Source organism: Capsella rubella, unplaced genomic scaffold (assembly GCF_000375325.1).
Source record: "Capsella rubella cultivar Monte Gargano unplaced genomic scaffold, Caprub1_0 scaffold_4, whole genome shotgun sequence".
Lineage (NCBI taxonomy): Eukaryota > Viridiplantae > Streptophyta > Magnoliopsida > Brassicales > Brassicaceae > Capsella > Capsella rubella.
The window spans coordinates 3371442-3390492 of record NW_006238920.1 but is presented as its reverse complement, the minus strand read 5'-3'; the positions used below and the strand labels follow the sequence as shown (position 1 = coordinate 3390492).

The 19051-nt window shown below is 36.4% G+C and overlaps 2 protein-coding genes and 1 pseudogene across 2 annotated transcripts; 2 read left to right on the top strand and 1 right to left on the bottom strand.

The window, feature by feature from the left end:
- Positions 1-981: 981 nt before the first annotated feature.
- On the bottom strand, positions 982-3268 carry LOC17889542 (probable pectinesterase/pectinesterase inhibitor 12). Its single transcript, XM_023784104.1, has 2 exons — positions 2244-3268; positions 982-1750 (listed from the first exon to the last, which is right to left on the bottom strand). Exons 1-2 carry the CDS (start codon positions 3184-3186, stop codon positions 1062-1064), a joined length of 1632 nt encoding a protein of 543 aa, XP_023639872.1. The 5' UTR covers positions 3187-3268; the 3' UTR covers positions 982-1061.
- Positions 3269-7290: 4022 nt separating this feature from the next.
- On the top strand, positions 7291-8328 carry LOC17889415 (annotated as a pseudogene).
- A 7401-nt stretch (positions 8329-15729) lies between these two features.
- On the top strand, positions 15730-18894 carry LOC17890546 (cyclin-L1-1). The gene is made up of 7 exons (XM_006294114.2): positions 15730-15831; positions 16538-16713; positions 16800-16881; positions 17016-17156; positions 17316-17485; positions 17712-17985; positions 18238-18894. Exons 2-7 carry the CDS (start codon positions 16562-16564, stop codon positions 18682-18684), a joined length of 1266 nt encoding a protein of 421 aa, XP_006294176.2. The 5' UTR covers positions 15730-15831; positions 16538-16561; the 3' UTR covers positions 18685-18894.
- The last annotated feature ends 157 nt before the right edge of the window (positions 18895-19051 follow it).

The window sequence follows — 19051 nt, the reverse complement described above, 5'->3', positions numbered from 1 at the left end:
TCACATATATGAGGGCTTTACGGGTTTCGGACCGATCAATAGCCTTTCTCCTTCTCTTTTATAAAAAAAAATTACTTTAAATAACAAAAAAAATGAACCAACACACTTCTCTCAAACCATAAAGAGTTTAGTCATCTCACACAAATAAACATGCAAATTAAGAAAAAATATGTTGCACGAATCACAATTGAATATATAGCATGTTATTCAAGATGAATTTACGCGTTAATAACCCCAAAATGGTAAGTCAACGGTTATTAACGCGGAAAGTCTCCATGCGAGCAAGGGCGGAGGTAATGACTAAGCACATGGGTCAATTGATCTTGATACCCTGATAAAATTTCAAAATTAGTTGATTTTTGTTTAAAATTATTAAATTGACTCCTGTTGAATTATAATATTGACCCCTATAATATATTTCTTTAACATTTTGACCCTCATAAATGTAAATTCTAGCTTCCCCACTGCATGCAAGGTGAATTTTTCAAATATTTCTAACTAAAATAAGAAAATAATATTTGGATTGGATATGATGCATCTATATATGTATATAATCCCATCTTTTCTAACTCAAGTTTTTTGTAATGCCAAAAAGATGCCAGAGGCTCTTACCTTGTAAGCAAACTTGTTATCCAAACTTGCATACAACTAAGGAGAAAGAAGTCGCAAATTTATTTCTCTTTTAAGCATTATGGATATATTTAGCAGTAACTTCACCGTATTCATAAAAATAATAAGAATGCGACTGACAGAACACACAACTTGTCAAGTATGTTTTATTATAAAATGTTGGAACTTTCAAAAAGACATGATCGCATGGGTTTCTCCTCCTTATACCACTGGAAACTCATATAAAGCCAAGAAGAGACATGCTTAGACTTTTCAAGAAAGATACATCTTTTGCCAGCTTATACATCTATAACTTTTCTCAGCTTATATAATTCATTACGCAGCTTTAAGAAATAACTCAAACCACATAAATTATTTAGAACTTATTTTATTTTTTTATAATTAGCATTTTATGTGAATACAAACCCCTATACACTTGTAACATTACAATGTTAAATCCCATCATCATAAGGAAACGAAGTACTACCTAACCAACCATCACCGGTAATAAACTCCGTCGCCGTGAAGTTAAACGCATCGTCGTAACCCATAACGTGAAAACCCGGCCAGTTAACCCGTTTACCCGTCTCGGAACCCGGCCCGTTGTTATTATACTCACCATAATAGAGTGTATCAACTCCACCCCCACCGTTCCATTTGCTCCAACCCGAACCATCAATAAACTCATCAATAAAAGATTCCATTATAACCGTTCTTGAAAACTCTCTCCATGGACGTCCTAAATAGCTTTTCACTTTATTTGAGTTGTTATACAAATCATCCGATGCAAGAATGGAGCAGTTCTGCATAGAGATCCCGGTGTCTTCGTCTGGACTGTCCCTTGACTGAGCTGTTACTACAGTGAATTGTCCTGGCATAGGTAACTTTGAAACTATGTTGCACCCTTGGAATACGGCGGCTGCGTTACCAAAGATATAATCAACGGTTCCATAAATATCGCATTCGCGATAGAATTGGCGAAATGAGTGGGTGTAAAGTGTGTCCTGGTAACCATCAATGACACATCTGTATAAGGCCACAAAATCTGCGTTCACTCGTAATGCAACTGCTTGGTGTTTCTCTGGTCCTGCTGAGTTTGTTATCATCATGTCTCTAGCCAAGAACCCTTCACCCGAAACCGCTGTGACCAAAACAAGTTTGAGAAACAATTACAATCTTGATTTAGTACCAAACAGGCTTCTAATTTATTTTGATTGCAATGAAATAGCTCCAAAAATTATACAAAATTACTTATTTAAAATAAAAAAAAAGTTATATTAAATTACTTGCTTTTTGTTTGGTCACCAACTATATAAAATGACTTATCTCTTTAACAATCACATATATTGCATGCATTAAAATTAGGAAAAAAATATAAAATTCTGCAACATTTTAAAAGTTCACAGCTTCTTCTTTTTGTTTTCTTATATCAACTTGTTCACCTTTTATTCTAAAACCGTGATTGTGAGATTTAAAATGTTACTTTTTTGTTTTTCACATAATTATTGAAAACTAAATAATACGGTCCAAGTTGACTAAAATATGCAAAAAACTACGGTCCACTACGCTCCAAACAATATACCAAGTTTTGTTTTCTAGAAACAAGATTTTTAAAAAGATTCAAAGATTATTACCAAGAGTAGCAGATCGGAAAGTGGTCCATCCATCACCGACACTTCGGTTTCCGGTAATAAAAGTAACATCAGATCCATCTCCGATCAGAACAATGTTAGTCTTTTCGCTTGGAATCTCAATGTTCTCTTCATAGACGCCTTCTCTTACATATATAAGCACTCTCTCGTTACTCATATTGGGAGCAAAGCTTATGGCCTCGTTAATGGTCGAAAAGTTTCCTGTTCCATCGGCAGCAACAACGAGGATCTCACTCGGGTCGTACTCATCGTACCCGTCATTAGAATCTTGTAAGAACCGGCGATCTTTATTAGAGACCCAATCAGGAAATAGCCCAAGTAACCGGCGGTTCTTAGTCTCGCCGCGGGTTTTTGAGTTCTTGGCTCTTCTCTGTTTTGGAAGAGCAGAGAGAGAGTTGCTTACGTGTTTGTAAGTGGTCGTGAAGGAGTTTACGAGCTTTGGCTTTAGTGGACCTGAGGCTGATTCAAGACCTTCCAAGCAAGTGTCCTTGTTGGTGAGAGCAGCGCTTAGGTATGCTCTAGCGTCAGCTAGCTTTCTTGAATCTTCAGCACCGTCTTGGATCTTGGAGATTGAACGTTCCAAGAAGGTAGAAGTGATATGGTGAAGATCTTTGCAATCTTGAAGAGAGCCACGTTGGCCCTCGACTAGGTTGTTGGACGTTCCGGGGCCGGAAAGGAGATCGGTGAGTTTTCCGGCCTCGGAAAGAGCTGTTTTAAGGGTTTGAAGGAGGAAAGAGAGAATGTTTGGGCTTATGTTGATGGAGATGGAGAGTTTCAAGGAGTCAAAACATGCATTTGGGTATGGTGTGTTCTTGCAAAAACTTGTAAGAGACGTTTGATTAGGGTTTAAAGAACGCGAAAACGCGGAAGAAGTGAAGAGGAGAAAGAGTAGAAAAGAGAAGTTGAGAGAGGAGAAGAGAGCCATTGGAGAAGAAAGTGTTGAAGCAAATGGTGAAGAGAGGTCTTGTGTTTTTAAATGTGTAGAGAGGAATGGGTTTGCTTCATGTTTTGTTTCGTAAAGCGACAAAACTAAAATATCTATAATTTTGGAATAATATTCATGCACCGAATTAAAGATTCCATCAATAGTCTTCTAACAATTGATTGAAGTATTCAAAGAAAACGATGTGTGTCTTTGCCGTTTGATTTGGGTTTAGATATAATTTGTTCTTACATTGGTTACTATTTTAATAAGATCTATAGTCCGTGACAGAACTGATCATCTCTTTCATGTCATCGGTACTATAAACAAGATCAGAAAAGTTTCAACCGATGGTTTTAACAAGATCCAAACAAAATTTGGAAAACCATTATTATTAACAACACTTTTTGATATCAATGTAAATGATTCGACGAAAAAAGATAACTTTTTTTTTGAAAAGTTGAATACGTTAGGTTAATTTTTTTTTTGAAAATAACAAGACAAGATCTATAAAGAGATATTTGTAAAATACCCTTTCTTGTTGTCTATTTTCAATAATACACCTTTTTCAAAATGACTAAATTATAAACCCAAATTTCCAAATACTAAATCCTAATTAACCCCTTAAAACTATACCAATATAAAATAAACAAAACTATTCTAATATTCTCATCGAGTAATTAAATTTTCATTCTCAAAATTTTAATTTTTTACGAAAATAAAAAATTTATATTAAATGATTTTTTTTTTTTTGAAAACCTATTTTATATTCATTGAAAGATATATTTACAAAACTATTCTAATGTTCATTTGAAAAAGTATTTGGTAACTAGCAAACATAAATAGTTATCCGCTAAATAACAGAAAAATTCAATATAATCTAATATAGCTTCTAAAAATCACTTATCATGCTAAAATAAAATCATTAGCTAACAGAACATAAATTTTTAACAGCAAAATTAATGAAATATTATCAGCTAAATAGAATGATACCCATATAAAATATTCTCTATCAATGTAAAATATAATCATCGAGCAACGCCAGAGGGGTTTGACTGCGATCGTTAAATTGTTATCTACTAAAAAGATTAAAAGACGCTAAATGAAGAGTTGTTACTTTTCATACAGCATAGAGGTTAAACATGAATACAAGAATGACAACTACTTATAGAACAAACTAAATGAAAAATTGAATAGAAGCAAATATGGATGCTGAGAAAGATCTTATCACGCTGAAAAGTTAGCTTCATTCAAAGCCTGAGGTATTTGGTTATGAACATAGATAAATTATTAACAACAACTAAATAAAATGTTATCGGCTAACTAAAATGATACCCATATAAAATATTCTTTATCAACGTAAAATATAATCATGGAGCAATCACCCAAAATATATTCTTTATATTACATAATAATTCATTGATTATCTAATAAATAAGCAGTCACCCAAGACAATATTTCAAGAAATATTTGGGTTATCCGCTAACAACTATATTTGAAATTCAATTAATTTCACTACATGTCAGAGATACTATTCATTAGACGTTGATAACACTGTTCATCCGTGATTGATAGCATTTATTATAGTAAAATATTTTAACATTGTACTAGTTACCTATTTTGATAATATGTTAAATAATCTGTTATCGCGATAATTTACAGATTATACGTTAAATTAATCGTTATTGCTGTAAAAGTAGGAAGCGTTTTAATGGTGTTGAAGCTTGATAGAGTTGCAGAGAGCTGAAACAAATTAAGATCCCAGAGACTTGAGTCGTTGGAGTCATTGCGATTCAAGTCGGTCGAGTTCGTTAGAGAGGTTAGCGTCAAGTCGGTTTGAGGAGGCGTGTATATAATCTCTTCGATTATATTTGTTCATGGGCTTGGAGAGTTGTAAAAAGAGAAAGTTTCTGGGATTTTGGGGTTTCACTTTCTGGGGAAAATTCAACTTTCTTGTTGAGAGAGACGATTGTAATCTGTAAACACTAACTGATATTAGTGAATTTTAGGGTGAGATCTCGGCCAGACATAGAGATCTCGATTATAAAATCAAGTTGCTACTCTATTATAAGTAGCTATATGGATAGAATGGTCCATGAACTTATAAGCTAAATATTGAATTATGGCATCCTAAAACTTAATTTTTTTTTTTATCTAATTTCATAGATTGTAGTTTGCCTTGTTCTTTTGTCGTAGTTTTTTGTTATCAGCTTCTTTCATTAATATAAAAGAATGTGATCCTCATGGAGGATTTTTACAAAGAATTTTGAAATAAAGTAGTAAGATACAAAGCTTGAAACTCCTATTGATATTTAACCATCTTGTCCAAAGTAAGTCCACATCCACAACTTTGTTCTTCAGCCTTCAGCCTTCCAATAATTGATTTCTCTGATTTGATTGTAAAAATTAAATTGTTGTTGTTATACTTTAAAATATCTAACCATAAAGTAAACCTCAATTAATACCTCTTTAATTCTTAAATGAAATAAAATAAACAATATAATTCTAATTTGTTATCGCTGAAAATTGTGACACTCAAAAGAATAATGCCAGTATCATAGTACTTAAATGATAGGAGGTTTTGCTTATATTTTTTTGAGCTTTGGTGGATTCAAATGAGTTCGTATAAGTTATGCGAGTTTTTGTTTGCACATAAATTGTCCAACATAAGTTCTAAGAATATGCATTTTCTACGTACTCAACATTCATTTTGAGTTTCCTTTGAGTGATTCATCTAGAGGGTATCTTACCATGAATAGAATAATAATTATCCAGCTAAGTGAAATGAAGAAAACATATTAAAAAGCATGTAATAATGATGAAAAGATAATATTAGTGTCATACTCAAAAAAATATTTTACTAATGAATTTGCTTTTATATGATAAGATTATATATTAGAGGATGAAGTCAGTAGACTCTTATAACAAATTCCTAAAATTAATTAGAAATATAAATAAATTCAAAAATACTACTTTTCTAATAACATTTTTTTTTTAAATCTCCCTTCTCTAAAATTTTACCAAATATCCCCTAAACTTTTACTATTTATCCAAATATGTTTGCAAACTTATAAAGTATACACAAATTACCGTTCTACATGTGTAAACTTATATATATATACACACATTTTTGTAGTACATTTTTTCCTAAAAATGGTAATATTCCGGATGTTACCAAAAAATAATAATAACCAATAAAATCTTGATTAGGGATATTTCCATATCATTATACTAACTAATTTAAAATTAAATAATTTATAGAACAATACACTTGTGGTGTACAACGGGAAAATCCTAATACCTTTTAAAACCTTGGAAACCTTATAACAAATATTAGTTACTATCCAAAAGTACTTTATAAACTAAATAATTTTCAGAATTTAATAAAGACTATTTTTTATAATAGATAATGGAGGCAACTTTTTTTGAAAAGGGTTATTACAGATTTTGCCATTTTGGCTCACCATTTTTTATTTTTGCCATTTTCCAAATTTCTTTGAGATATGCCATTTTTACAACTTAAAAAATATATATTTGAAATTTATTTTTTCATTAATACATACATAATAACAAATACTATACCCTACAAAAAGATAGAACCAAATCAACCAAAACATAATGTATATATAAAATTGTGTTTTTGTATAAAATAAAATGGTAAATTAATTTTTTTTTATTCAAAATGACAAAATTTGTAAATGCTCCTAAAAAAGGGTGATGCTTGTAATTGATCCTTTTTGAAAAGAGATACACTCGGAAAATGTATTTTTTTTTTAAAATGAAAATAAACGAGCTAATTTTATTTAAATAACAAGATAAGATATGAATATGTTTAGATAATGATAGATTTGATACGTTGAGGTGCATGTGCAACTGTGGTATGTTCTCTTGAAGACTTAATCCAAGTTTAAAAAAAAAAAAACAGCACATAATATGACGGCTAGGGTTTCTGGGGTCGAGAGTCAGGATGCGAGGATGGAGGAGAGTGGGCGTCCTCCGGGGGAGAGTATGCCGTTGCCAACGTATGCGGAGAAGGTTCAAGGGAGTAATGGTGGAGGACGGCCAGTCCCGGAGAGAGTGTTGGCGGAGGAGTTCATTGCTTCACGGATGCGGTTAGAATTCCCAGACGGTGAGGATGGAGAAGGAGTAGTCACGGTTGGGCAGGACGTGATTGCGGCTATGAATGGTTTGTGGAAAAATTGCATGATCGTGAAAGTCTTGGGAAGGCATGTCCCGATAGCGTCGTTGGTGCGTAAACTTCGAGAGATATGGGTGCCAAAGGGTGGGATGCATGTGGTGGATCTACCAAGGCACTTCTTTATTGTGCGATTTGATTTGGAAGAGGATTATTTAAGCGTGGTTACGGGGGGACCGTGGAGATTGTTTGGAAGCTTGTTGATGTTTCAAGCTTGGACGCCGGAGTTTGACCCGATGCAAGATGAGATTGAAACCACGCCAGTTTGGGTGGGGATTTCGAATCTACCGGTGAATCTCTACCACAAAACCATCTTAATAGGGGTTGCGGAAGCCTAGGGAAGCCTTTACGGGTGGACTTGACAACATTACAGTTGGACAGAGCTCGTTTTGCAAGGGTTTGTATTGAGGTTAACCTTAAGAAACCTTTGAAGGGGGTCAGTTGTGGTGAATGGGGAGAGGTACATGGCGTCGTATGAGGGTTTGAGTAACATATGTTCGGCTTGTGGCATTTACGGGCACTTGGTTAGTGCATGTCCTCGACGGTTAGCGGAGAATGTGGCACAGTTGCGGGTACACAATCAAGGGACAAAGTTAAGAAGAGAGGAAACAGACAAGGATGGTTTCACGGCGGTCCGACGTGCAGGACATAAAACACCACCGGCTGTCGTGTTTACGGCGGGTGAATCGGGTAGGAAACAAGAAAGGAATGTTGGGGAGATCTCGCGATCTGCTAGTATCGGGAATGTTTCCATATCGAATAGCTTCAGTGGATTAACTGCGTATTCTATGGAGAATATTACCCTAGAAAGTATGGAAGTTGCGGAAAGTATTAAGGAAAATGTTAATATGGAGAATATTCAGATTGTTGCGAAGAGGTCTGAGAAAGGAAGGGTTAGTCCGAAAGTGGAAAGAGAACTAAGAGTACAAGGCAGGGATCGTGGTGGATGAGTGGTCAAAAAAGTTAATGGGCCTAAAAGTTGCAAGAGTAATGGGCCGCGGAGCACATGCCCACTAGGAAATAGGCTAGCCATGGGGTTAATTTATGGGCCTGTTGTAGGAGGAGAGGCCTTGGTTACCTCGAGCAAGCGTTTGAGAACTGTACATGAGAATGTAGGCAGAGATGGTGGTGTGTACTTTGTCGAGACGATGATACCAGCCGAGACGCGTTCCCAACCACAAGTTGATGAGGGGTTGAAGGACGTTGCGAGCGTGGAGGTTTGTGAAAAGGAGGGGACACTGGTGCCATTGATGGGGCTTGGTGGTCCTATGAATGCATGTTAATGGGTCGCCCCGGTAGTTTTATTATTTCTTAAGAGTTTCTTGATGAATTGCCTAATATGGAATTGCCGGGGGGGGGGGCGAATAAACCTAACTTCAGACGATCGATACGTTATTTTTTGAAGAAGTTTAATACGGATGTGTTGGCTTTATTGGAAACACATGCACATGGAGAGAATGCGGGACGGATATGTCAGCAGCTAGGGTTTGATAACTCTTTTCGGGTGGATGCTAATGGTCAAAGCGGGGGATTATGGCTGTTGTGGCGATCTCAAGTGGGTTTGGTGGAGATTTTGGACTCGTCAGAACAGTTTATTCACGCAAGGGTGGGAACCTAGAGATCATACTTGAACAAGAGGAGACGTTGTGGTTTCAAAAATCAAGGGAGAGGTTAATTGCTTTAGGGGATCGGAATACAACATTTTTTCATACTACCACAATTATAAGGAGGAGACGAAATAAGGTGGTAATGTTAAAAGATGGAGAGGACCGATGGATTACGGACAAAGAGGAGTTGGAGAAGTTAGCTTTGGATTACTACAAGACATTGTACTCGTTAGTGGGCTTAAGCGTGATCCGGCCACAATTGCCGTTGGATGGCTATCCAACATTGACAGTAGGGGAAAAGGAGAGTCTAGAGAAACAGTAGGAAGTTGTTGTAGTGTTGAAGGGTATGGGAAAGTATAAGGCACCGGGTCCGGATGGTTTTCAACCCGTGTTCTTTCAACAGCTTTGGGATGTGGTCGGAAGTTCGGTGCAACGGTTTGTTTTGGATTTTTTTGAAACATGTGTGTTACCGGCAGCTGCGAAAGATGACTTAATTGTTTTGCTAGCCAAGGTGGAGAATCCGGAAAGAACAACTCAATTTCGCCCTATAAGCTTGTGTAACGTGGTGTTTAAGGTGATCACTAAGATGATGGTTATCCGATTAAAGATTGTGATATATAAGTTGATAGGACTAGCACAAGCGAGTTTCATCCCCGTTCGTCTCAGCATTGAGAATATAGTGTAGTACAAGAGGCGGTACACTCTATGAGAAGGAAGAAAGGACGGAAAGGGTGGATGTTGTTGAAACTAGACCTCGAGAAAGCCTATGATCGCATTCGTTGGGATTTTCTAGAGGAACCTTTGGAAGTTGCGGGTTTAGAGGCTGGTAGGAGAGAAAGGATAATGAAGTGTGTATCAAACCCGTCAATGTGTGTTTTGTGGAATGGTGAGAAGACGAATTCTTTTAGTCCGGAGAGAGGTTTAAGGCAAGGAGATCCTCTTTCTCCGTACTTGATTGTTTTGTGTCTAGAGCGGCTGTGTCACCTTATTGATGGAGCGGTTGAGAACAAAGAATGGAAGCCTATTACAATATTACGAGGTGGTCCAAAGTTATCGCATGTTTACTTTGCGGATGACATTATCTTGTTTGCGGAAACCAGTGTTGCTCAAGTACGGGTATGTGGCATTTTGGACAAGTTTTATGTGGCCTCGGGTCAGTAAGTTAGTCTTGAGAAGTCGAAGATTTTCTTCTCGGCTAATGTTAGTCGAGATATGGGGAGCCTAATCACAGCGGAGAGTGGAATCGGAGCTACACGCGAGTTGGGAAAATATTTGGGCATGCCGATATTACAAAAGAGAATTAATAGCGAAACGTTTGGGGCAGTTCTAGAACGGGTATCGTCACGACTAGCGGGTTGGCGTAGTCGGACGTTAAGCTTGGCCGGTCAAGTTACACTAACGAAAGCCGTGCTGTCTTCGATTCCAGTCCATACAATGAGTTTGATCTTGTTACCGGCTTCGACATTGAATAAGTTGGACAAGCTCTCTCGATCATTTGTGTGGGGCAGTACACAAGAAAAAAGAAGAATGCACTTAGTCTCCTAGGAAAGGGTGACGAGGCCGAAGAGTGAGGGAGGATTAGGGATCCGAAAATCTCGTGAAATGAATCTAGCTCTCTTGGCGAAGATATGATGGAGATTATTGAATGATGTTGGGGGTTTGTGGGCTCGGGTGTTAAGATGTAAGTATAAGGTGCGAGACGTCCATGATAACGCTTGGATGCAGCCAAAGAGTAACTGGTCGTCTACTTAGAGAAGTATTGGTGTTGGTTTAAGGGATGTCGTTTTGAAAGGGTTAGGTTGGGTGCCTGGTGATGGGTCAAGGATCCGTTTTTGGATTGATAAATGGATCCTTAACCAACCATTGTTAGAATGGGTCTCGGGTCCTTTATCGAAAGCGGTTAAAGCGAGTACGGTGGAGGAGTATTGGATAGACGGTGTTGGTTGGGATATGGCAAGTATAGAGGAGTTCTTACCTGGGAATATATGTCGGATGTTGTATGTTGTAGTTGTCAAAGGCGTTCCCGGTCTAATGGATAATTTGACATGGAAAGCGTCGGAAAATGGATGTTTCACGGTGAAGTCAGCGTATTCAATGATCACACATGATGGAATGGCTTCTCAATGTATGACTCGATTCTATGAGGAGATTTGGCGTGTTGTGACTCCGGAGAGAGTCCGCTTGTTTCTATGATTGGTGTCTCACCAAGTAATGAATATGGAAAGACTTCGAAGACAAATGGGTGAGACGACGGTGTGTAATGGAGGAGAGGAAACGATCCTCCACGTTTTGAGGGACTGTCCGGCTATGCACGGTATATGGCTTCGTTTGGTTCCGGTTGACAAACAAACCGTGTTCTTCACGCAAACTATTTTAGAATGGTTGTTTGCGAACTTGACGACGACATTTGTAGTAGGAGATGTTAGTTGGCCTACGATGTTTGGTATGGCAATATGGTGGGGTTGGAAGTGGAGATGTAAGGATGTGTTCGGGGAACGTGGGTTGTGCCGTGATAGGTTGGGGTTTATAAAGAAGGTGGCCGTGGAGGTACTCATTCGACTGTTGGTGTTGCTGCTCATACGGGTGAATGGGTAGAGAGACATATTGCGTGTACGAAACCGAATGAGAGATGGCTAAGTATTAATACGGATGGGGCTTCACGGGGCAATCCGGGGGAGGCCACAGCAGGAGGGGTTATTCGTGACTAAGGCGGGGTTTGCTTGGTTGGTTTTGCTCTTCACATTGGCATATGTACGGCTCCAATGGCAGAACTTTGGGGGTATATTATGGATTGGTTTTGGCTTGGGAACGAGATTGGAAACAGTTGGTGTTGGAGGTGGATTCGGAGCTAGTGGTGAACTTCTTAAAGTTCGGGGTGGATGATACTCACCCGTTAGCTTTCCTGGTACGGTTGTGACATGGGTTTCTTTCAAAGAACTGGATAGTTCGGGTTACTGACGTGTATAGGGAATCTAACTGTCTGGCGGACGCGTTAGAAAACTATGTGTTTATTTTACCGCTTGGTTTTCAATTGTTATAAGTTTGTACGGATGTGTGTGATTCGGTGCGACTAGATGATGTGAACGGTGTTGCATTACCACGGAATGTCCGTATGTAATTTTTATTTTTAATGTTGAATAAAAGATAAGAGGTTTCTACCTCCTGTCCATCACAAAAAAAAAAATGATAGGTTTGATAGTTTTTTGAATTCTTTTTTTTTCAATGTAATTTTCAAAATTTTAAATAACCAAAAACAGAACTAACCTGCTCTGGTGAGTTCAGTTAAGAGCTGTGATCTCAGATATAGGAGATATGGTGCTTCCTCCAATAGTGAACCCTGCAACGAATCTCCAATTTGTCGAGATACCTCTGGCTAACCAAAGTAAGTACTGTAGTCTCAGTATTGTAGTCTCGATAACATTGTCATCTCAATAATGTTGTCATCTCGATAATATTGTAGTCTTGGTATCGATGCTGTAGTTTCAAAGTCTCGATATTAAAGTCTCGAGATGTGCGGATACTGTAGTCGAGAGATATGCGGATATTGTAGTCTCTTCATGTTGTCTCGAGACATGCGGATACTGTAGTCTCGTAGACATTAAGAGCTATTCTAGCTTTGCGCCTATCCTAATTAAACAAACTTGAAAAAAAGTTAACCCATTGTATTTATATTTTAACTTGAAATTAACCTACATACTCACATAAATCACCCAAAATTTAGATTCATTGAACTCTTAGAAAACAGAAGAAAACATTCTTGTCGGTTTGTTTTGACTTATATTTGGAATCGAATCATCCGTATTTAAATATTCTTAAAGAGTATTTAAAGGTAAAGTGGTAACACTACAAGTTGTGATTTTGTGTCTATTGTCAGAATTTGTTCACGGGGAGACAGTTTCTAGTTTCTACCAAATAGAGACAATCATCGCACTATTGTATTCAGCCTATGCATGAAAAGTTCTTTATTCTTAATAATATCAAAAATATTTCGTTACTTAGTGTAGCGACCACATAAAAGAAAAATATTTGAATTACGTTTGTCCTACCACTTTATTTTCCTCATAATGTTACTAATCTACATAAAATATCAATTAAGAAAATGACAACATTATGCACAACATAGACCATATCTATATAGATAATACCGTGGTGGACAATAATACCTATATATATTCGTGGACTTATGTAAATTTATTTCAATATTTATCAATTTGTGACATTATCGTGGAACATGGGTAATACCTATACAGACAACACTTTGATAACAATACTTCTATATATTCGATGATCATTCAATTATTCGTCATCGTATATACAAGATATCAAAGTTGGTAGACAATACCGTGGACAATAAAGAAAAAATCATGGATAACTCAGAGATATTTTCGTCTTTTTCACATGTTCTAACACACAAAAATGGTATTTGCAAAAGGAAAAAATGTCATAAAAATCCCGATATTTCAAATTTGGGACGATTTAATCCTTAACTTTAAAGAAGTCATTTTAATCACAAAGTTTTGTTGACTTTATCGTAAAATAGCTAAGTTTTGTTGACTTCATTTATTTAAGTATGACATTTAATTTTTGTTAAAAACTTGAACATGTGGTTAACTATCTGTGAGTTGCTTCTGTTTAGCCTAAATGACCATGAATCTTAGACGACAAAACGACGTTGGAAGTCATTTTCTTCCTCTATGGATCCGCGCTATGGCAACAATTCAACAAAAAGTAAAGAGAATTTGTGGATTCTTTTAGGGTTAGGGAGTTAGATTTGTGAATTATGAATCAATTTTGAGATTTAGTTTCTTCAGTTTGTTAAACAACGTCGTTTTGTGGTTTAAAACGGAAGCAACTCACGGATAGTTAACCATGTCTTTGCAATTTTAAGAGAAACTAAACGTCATGTTTAAATCGGCTAAATCAACAAAACTTAGCTATTTTACGGAAAAGTCAACAAAACTTTGTGATTAAAATAACTTCTTTAAAGTTTGGGATTAAATCGTCCCAAATTTGAAAGTTTGGGATTTTTATGACATTTTTCCCATTTGCAAAAAGATTTTCAAAAGTTGGTATTTGAGAAAATCAAAAGTCGATTTGATGGTAGTACGAATAAAATTCCCTTTTTTTCATAGTGTTACTCGTGTTACTTTATGTGATAGATCACGACTTGGAAGCTTAAACCGGAGAAGAGTAGAGTCAACACGACTACATCTTCGTGATGTTGTATGCTCCTAAGTGTGGAGATACGATATTTGTAGTTGCAACTTACATATGTCTATCCATATAGTGAATTGAGTAATTCAAACAAGTTTGATGATCACTTGTCTTATTTGGCTCACCACAAAACAAACATTAAAGGCTAGCCACATGATTAAGGAATAACGAAGGTGATGAAACCAAACCACACAACATCTTTGTAACTATATTGAAGACAAAAACGATGGTGCACGAAGTCAATAGTTTAGTGACAGGCACAACCTTTACAAATTTGACCTATCCTTGGTTTTGGTTTTAGCGGATACTTATTATTTTGAAAATTAAAAACGTCACAAAGTGACTAACAAAGTTACTTAATTATGTGACTTGGTAAAATTACTTTGAAAATAGAAATCATCTTTAGGTAGATTGATCTATAGACTATGAGACTTTTCTATATGAATATATATAAACGATTTGTAGTTGGTCGGTCCGTAAATGACAATAGTTCAAAAATCGTCTATGTCTAAGCCTTGAATGTTAACTAGTTTTTAGGTATATTTTGATTTTAGTTTTAAAAAATATATATAATTTGTTGCCACTCGAGATCTTATAAATTGGTTTTCTTAAAAAATAGAGAATTTACCTTTCATAAGATTTTACCTATTTTCGAAAAAAACCAAAAACCAGTTTTAATGGTTTCTCTCAAGATGCGTATATTTTCTTTTACTTTTCAATTTTCATTTATTATTATTTTTTTTAACCTTTTTTTAGCATAATCCAAAAATCAAATATTTAGAAACTAAAAACGAAAATCCAAAAACTAAAAGCTAAAATCCAGTTTAAAAACTATTTTATTCATGGTCTATATCGATATGGACAAACATATGGCAGCCCGTCCAAGAGACAAATCTATTCTCATGAAAAATAATGTATATAACATGTAATAATTGTAGGTAGTGTTACTATTGAGAAAAATGGTCAAAATCAACCCAAATTATTTTTCGACAGTATTTTTATAACTAACTTACGGCACAATGCAATTACCAACCTGAATATACTAAAAACTGAAATTTCCAAACTTCAGTTTTATAAAATCAACCAATTTTAAAATCTTTCAAAACGGTGTTAATTAAACGTTTTACAGTGATGAGTCAAGCGATAACATTCGCTATAACATGACATCTAGGATGAACAAAACGACGTTGTTTTGCCAATATTCTATTTTCTTTAAACCATATATATATATAGGTTAGGCATGTAACCATCACGTTGCTTTTATAACTGCAATCCTCATTTTCACCATTGTGCTGGTTTTATCGATGCCCGAAACCCTCTAACCTAGTCAAAGTCTTCTACACAGCCAAAATAATATCCGAAAGCTTTTAAAAGTCAACCGTTTAAAAATCAACACTCCCTCAAGTCAACCAACATGAATTTTATTAAGAGCCCAATTGAGAATTGGGCCGAGTTAAATCAGGCCCAAATTGTTTTTTCTTGTAAGAGCAAAAGATTATAACTTATAATTTATTTATTAGTATTACTTTTCTTTAGTTGCTCCTTTGTCTCCCTCCTTCGCTTCTTCTACCTCGATTCCCGATTTTGCCTCGCCGTGGTTCTGTCGCACCGCCGTGTCTCTCCGCTGTTCTGGTAAATCGTTAACCATTTTCCGATTCAACCCAACCTTTGTTTCTTTCTAATTGTGATTACCTCCTTCGCTTAATCTCAGTTAGGTTTGGTTGCTTCGAAATTGCTTGATCTCAGATTAACTTAGTTGAAACTAGACCATAATCTCATTATCATTGTAGCAAAATGCTACAATATATTAATCAGTTTGTGATTCGGAAGTTTTAGCAAAAATCCTAATTCTGAAGTTAGGGTTAGTATAAGGTCTCTCTGACCTCTGAATCATACTTTGAATCTCTGGATTTTATACTACTGATGTATCTTTTGCATTAAGATAACCCAAAATTGCCTACAATTGATATAGAACCAGACACTGTTCTTGCCTTCATCTTAGCATCATTTAAGTTTAGTCACAAAGTGATGACAGAGTAGATTGGTTTCGATTTCATTCTCTTATGCAGTATTCGCTTTTTTACGTTGTTGCTCATGTAGTGTGTACTGATTAGTTTTATAACTTGGCTGTGATATCTGAAAAGGGTTTGTTACTTAGCTGAAATAATGTATTGGGATTTGATGCTTTGGGATACTTCATGTACAACTGTCTTAAAGAAATTATAAAACTTCATGCTTAAGATTTGTTTCAGTAAGTTTCTTTATTGTCTTGTGATTTGCTACTGTGGCAATTTTAGTCTGTGGAGCAATCTAAGTTGTCTTCTCTTGATTGTAACAGAGACCCTCAACATATAGTGAACCGATGATTTACACTGCGATAGACAATTTCTACATAACCGACGAGCAGTTGAAGGCTTCACCTTCTAGGAAAGATGGGATAGATGAAACAACTGAAACCTCTCTTAGAATCTATGGATGTGATCTCATCCAGGAGGGTGGAATATTGCTCAAACTGTATCCTTTTCTTAGTCTAATTATTTTTGCAAAACTCAAATTGTCGTATAGCTTTTGATTTTCTTAACCTATATTGTTGTGTTTAGCCCCCAGGCAGTTATGGCTACCGGACAGGTTCTTTTCCACCGATTCTACTGCAAGAAATCTCTGGCCAAATTTGACGTTAAGGTACTTATTTTCTTTCTTTCTTATAGTTATCTGCTTTGAGGGCTTTTGGTGGTGGATTTAGTTTCAGTATTGTAATTCATTAGTAGTATATTGCTGTCTATTACTGTAATGATCTTGTGGTTTACCTTGTACAGATAGTTGCTGCGAGCTGTGTCTGGCTTGCGTCGAAACTTGAAGAAAACCCTAAGAAAGCAAGACAAGTAATCATTGTATTCCACAGGATGGAGTGCCGCAGGGAGAACTTACCACTAGATCATCTGGATATGTATTCCAAGGTTAGTTTACTTGCTGCACAGTTACTTCTGACCAATTGCATTTGTCATATTGAATGTTTTTCATGTCCATATGTGCTGTGCCATGCAAGAAGTTGAGTTGCTGCCACCTTTTATAACTTTTCTTATATTTTGTTTTCCTTCTTGTTGGCTTTTTTACAGAAGTTCTCCGAGTTGAAAGTTGAATTAAGCAGAACTGAGAGGCATATACTGAAAGAGATGGGTTTTGTTTGTCATGTTGAACATCCTCACAAGTTCATATCGAACTACCTTGCTACACTTGAAACACCTCCAGAATTGAGGCAAGAAGCTTGGAATTTGGCAAATGATAGGTAACTCCTGTTTTCAAAATTTCCTATGAATATTATCTTATATACTTGATAGTTAGTGGTACATCATACTGTTTATTAGGTTTAGAGGTGACATTTCAGCTGAAGCTGGGTATACTAGTTGTGTCCTGACATATTCAATGTGCTGATTTGATATGAGTATTTTGTCATACTTTTTCAATATCTGATTATGATTTTCCTTATTTAATCTCTATGTTTATATTTGCAGTCTGCGTACAACCCTATGTGTGAGGTTCAGAAGTGAGGTTGTGGCATGTGGGGTTGTGTATGCTGCTGCCCGTAGGTTTCAAGTGCCTCTCCCGGAGAATCCACCCTGGTGGAAAGCATTTGATGCAGATAAATCTAGTATTGACGAAGTGTGTAGAGTTCTTGCTCATCTATACAGCCTTCCAAAGGCTCAGTATCTCTCTGTTTGCAAGGATGGGAAGCCATTTACATTTTCCAGTAGATCTGCGAATCCTCAAGCTCAATCAGCTACAAAGGTGAAGTAGATTCCTATCCAGATTTTTTGTGATTTTTTTGTCCATACACTAAATTTCTAGACTCTGGATGTTGAGTCCATTTCTTAAGGAGCAAACGAAAAAGCCACTACCACATTAACTGTTGTGTAGAATTTAAGCAGGGTCATCGTTTACATTGTTTTGTCGGTTCATCCAAATCTGAATTAATCTGAGTGCATTTTATTTTTTCAGTAATCAGAGCTAGGTTTGAAGTACTTTTCCACTGTGTTACAGGATGTGTTGCCGGCAGTAAGCGAGGCTGTTGATACAAAGTGTACTCCAGGATCAGCTAATAACGACTCAAAGGATGGAATGGTTACTACGCCTCACGAAAAGACTACAGATTCCAAAAAGAGCGATACTGAGTCACACAGTCAGCCAATTGTAGGAGACTCAAGGGAGGAAAAAAGTAAAATTGGAGAAAGAGAAAGAGAAAGAGAGAGCGATAGAGAGAAGGAACGAGGCAGAGAGAGGGACAGGGGGAGGTCTCACAGAGGCAGAGATTCTGATAAGGATAGTGATAGAGATAGAGACAAACTCAAAGAGCGAAGTCATCACCGGTCAAGGGACAGATTGAAAGATTCAAGTGGACATTCAGATAAATCAAGACATCACTCCTCTCGCGACCGTGATTACCGTGATCCATCACACTCATCCAAAGACCGTCGTAGGCACCATTAAACCAATCTTCTTGTAACCAAATTGGAGGTACCACTAAGCCACCAAATCACCTTGAGCTACTTGATGTTAGACATTATAGTGTTGTATTGTGTTAACTGTTAAGAGTCAAAACCCATATGTTTCACTTTACAGTGTGTACTCAATTAAACATTCTCTCATGTTAAGGTCACCGTATAAACACCGTATAAACACAACATCATATCAAGATTAGTTAATAATTTTCAAATTATGATAAGATCATTAAACTTTGGAATAGTAAAATGTAACTTTGACTTGTGTGACTTATAATATATGAGTTGTGTGACCACAACGGTGAGGAGAAGAGTAAGTATCGATTTCTGACTTGTGGCACATGATTGTATCCATG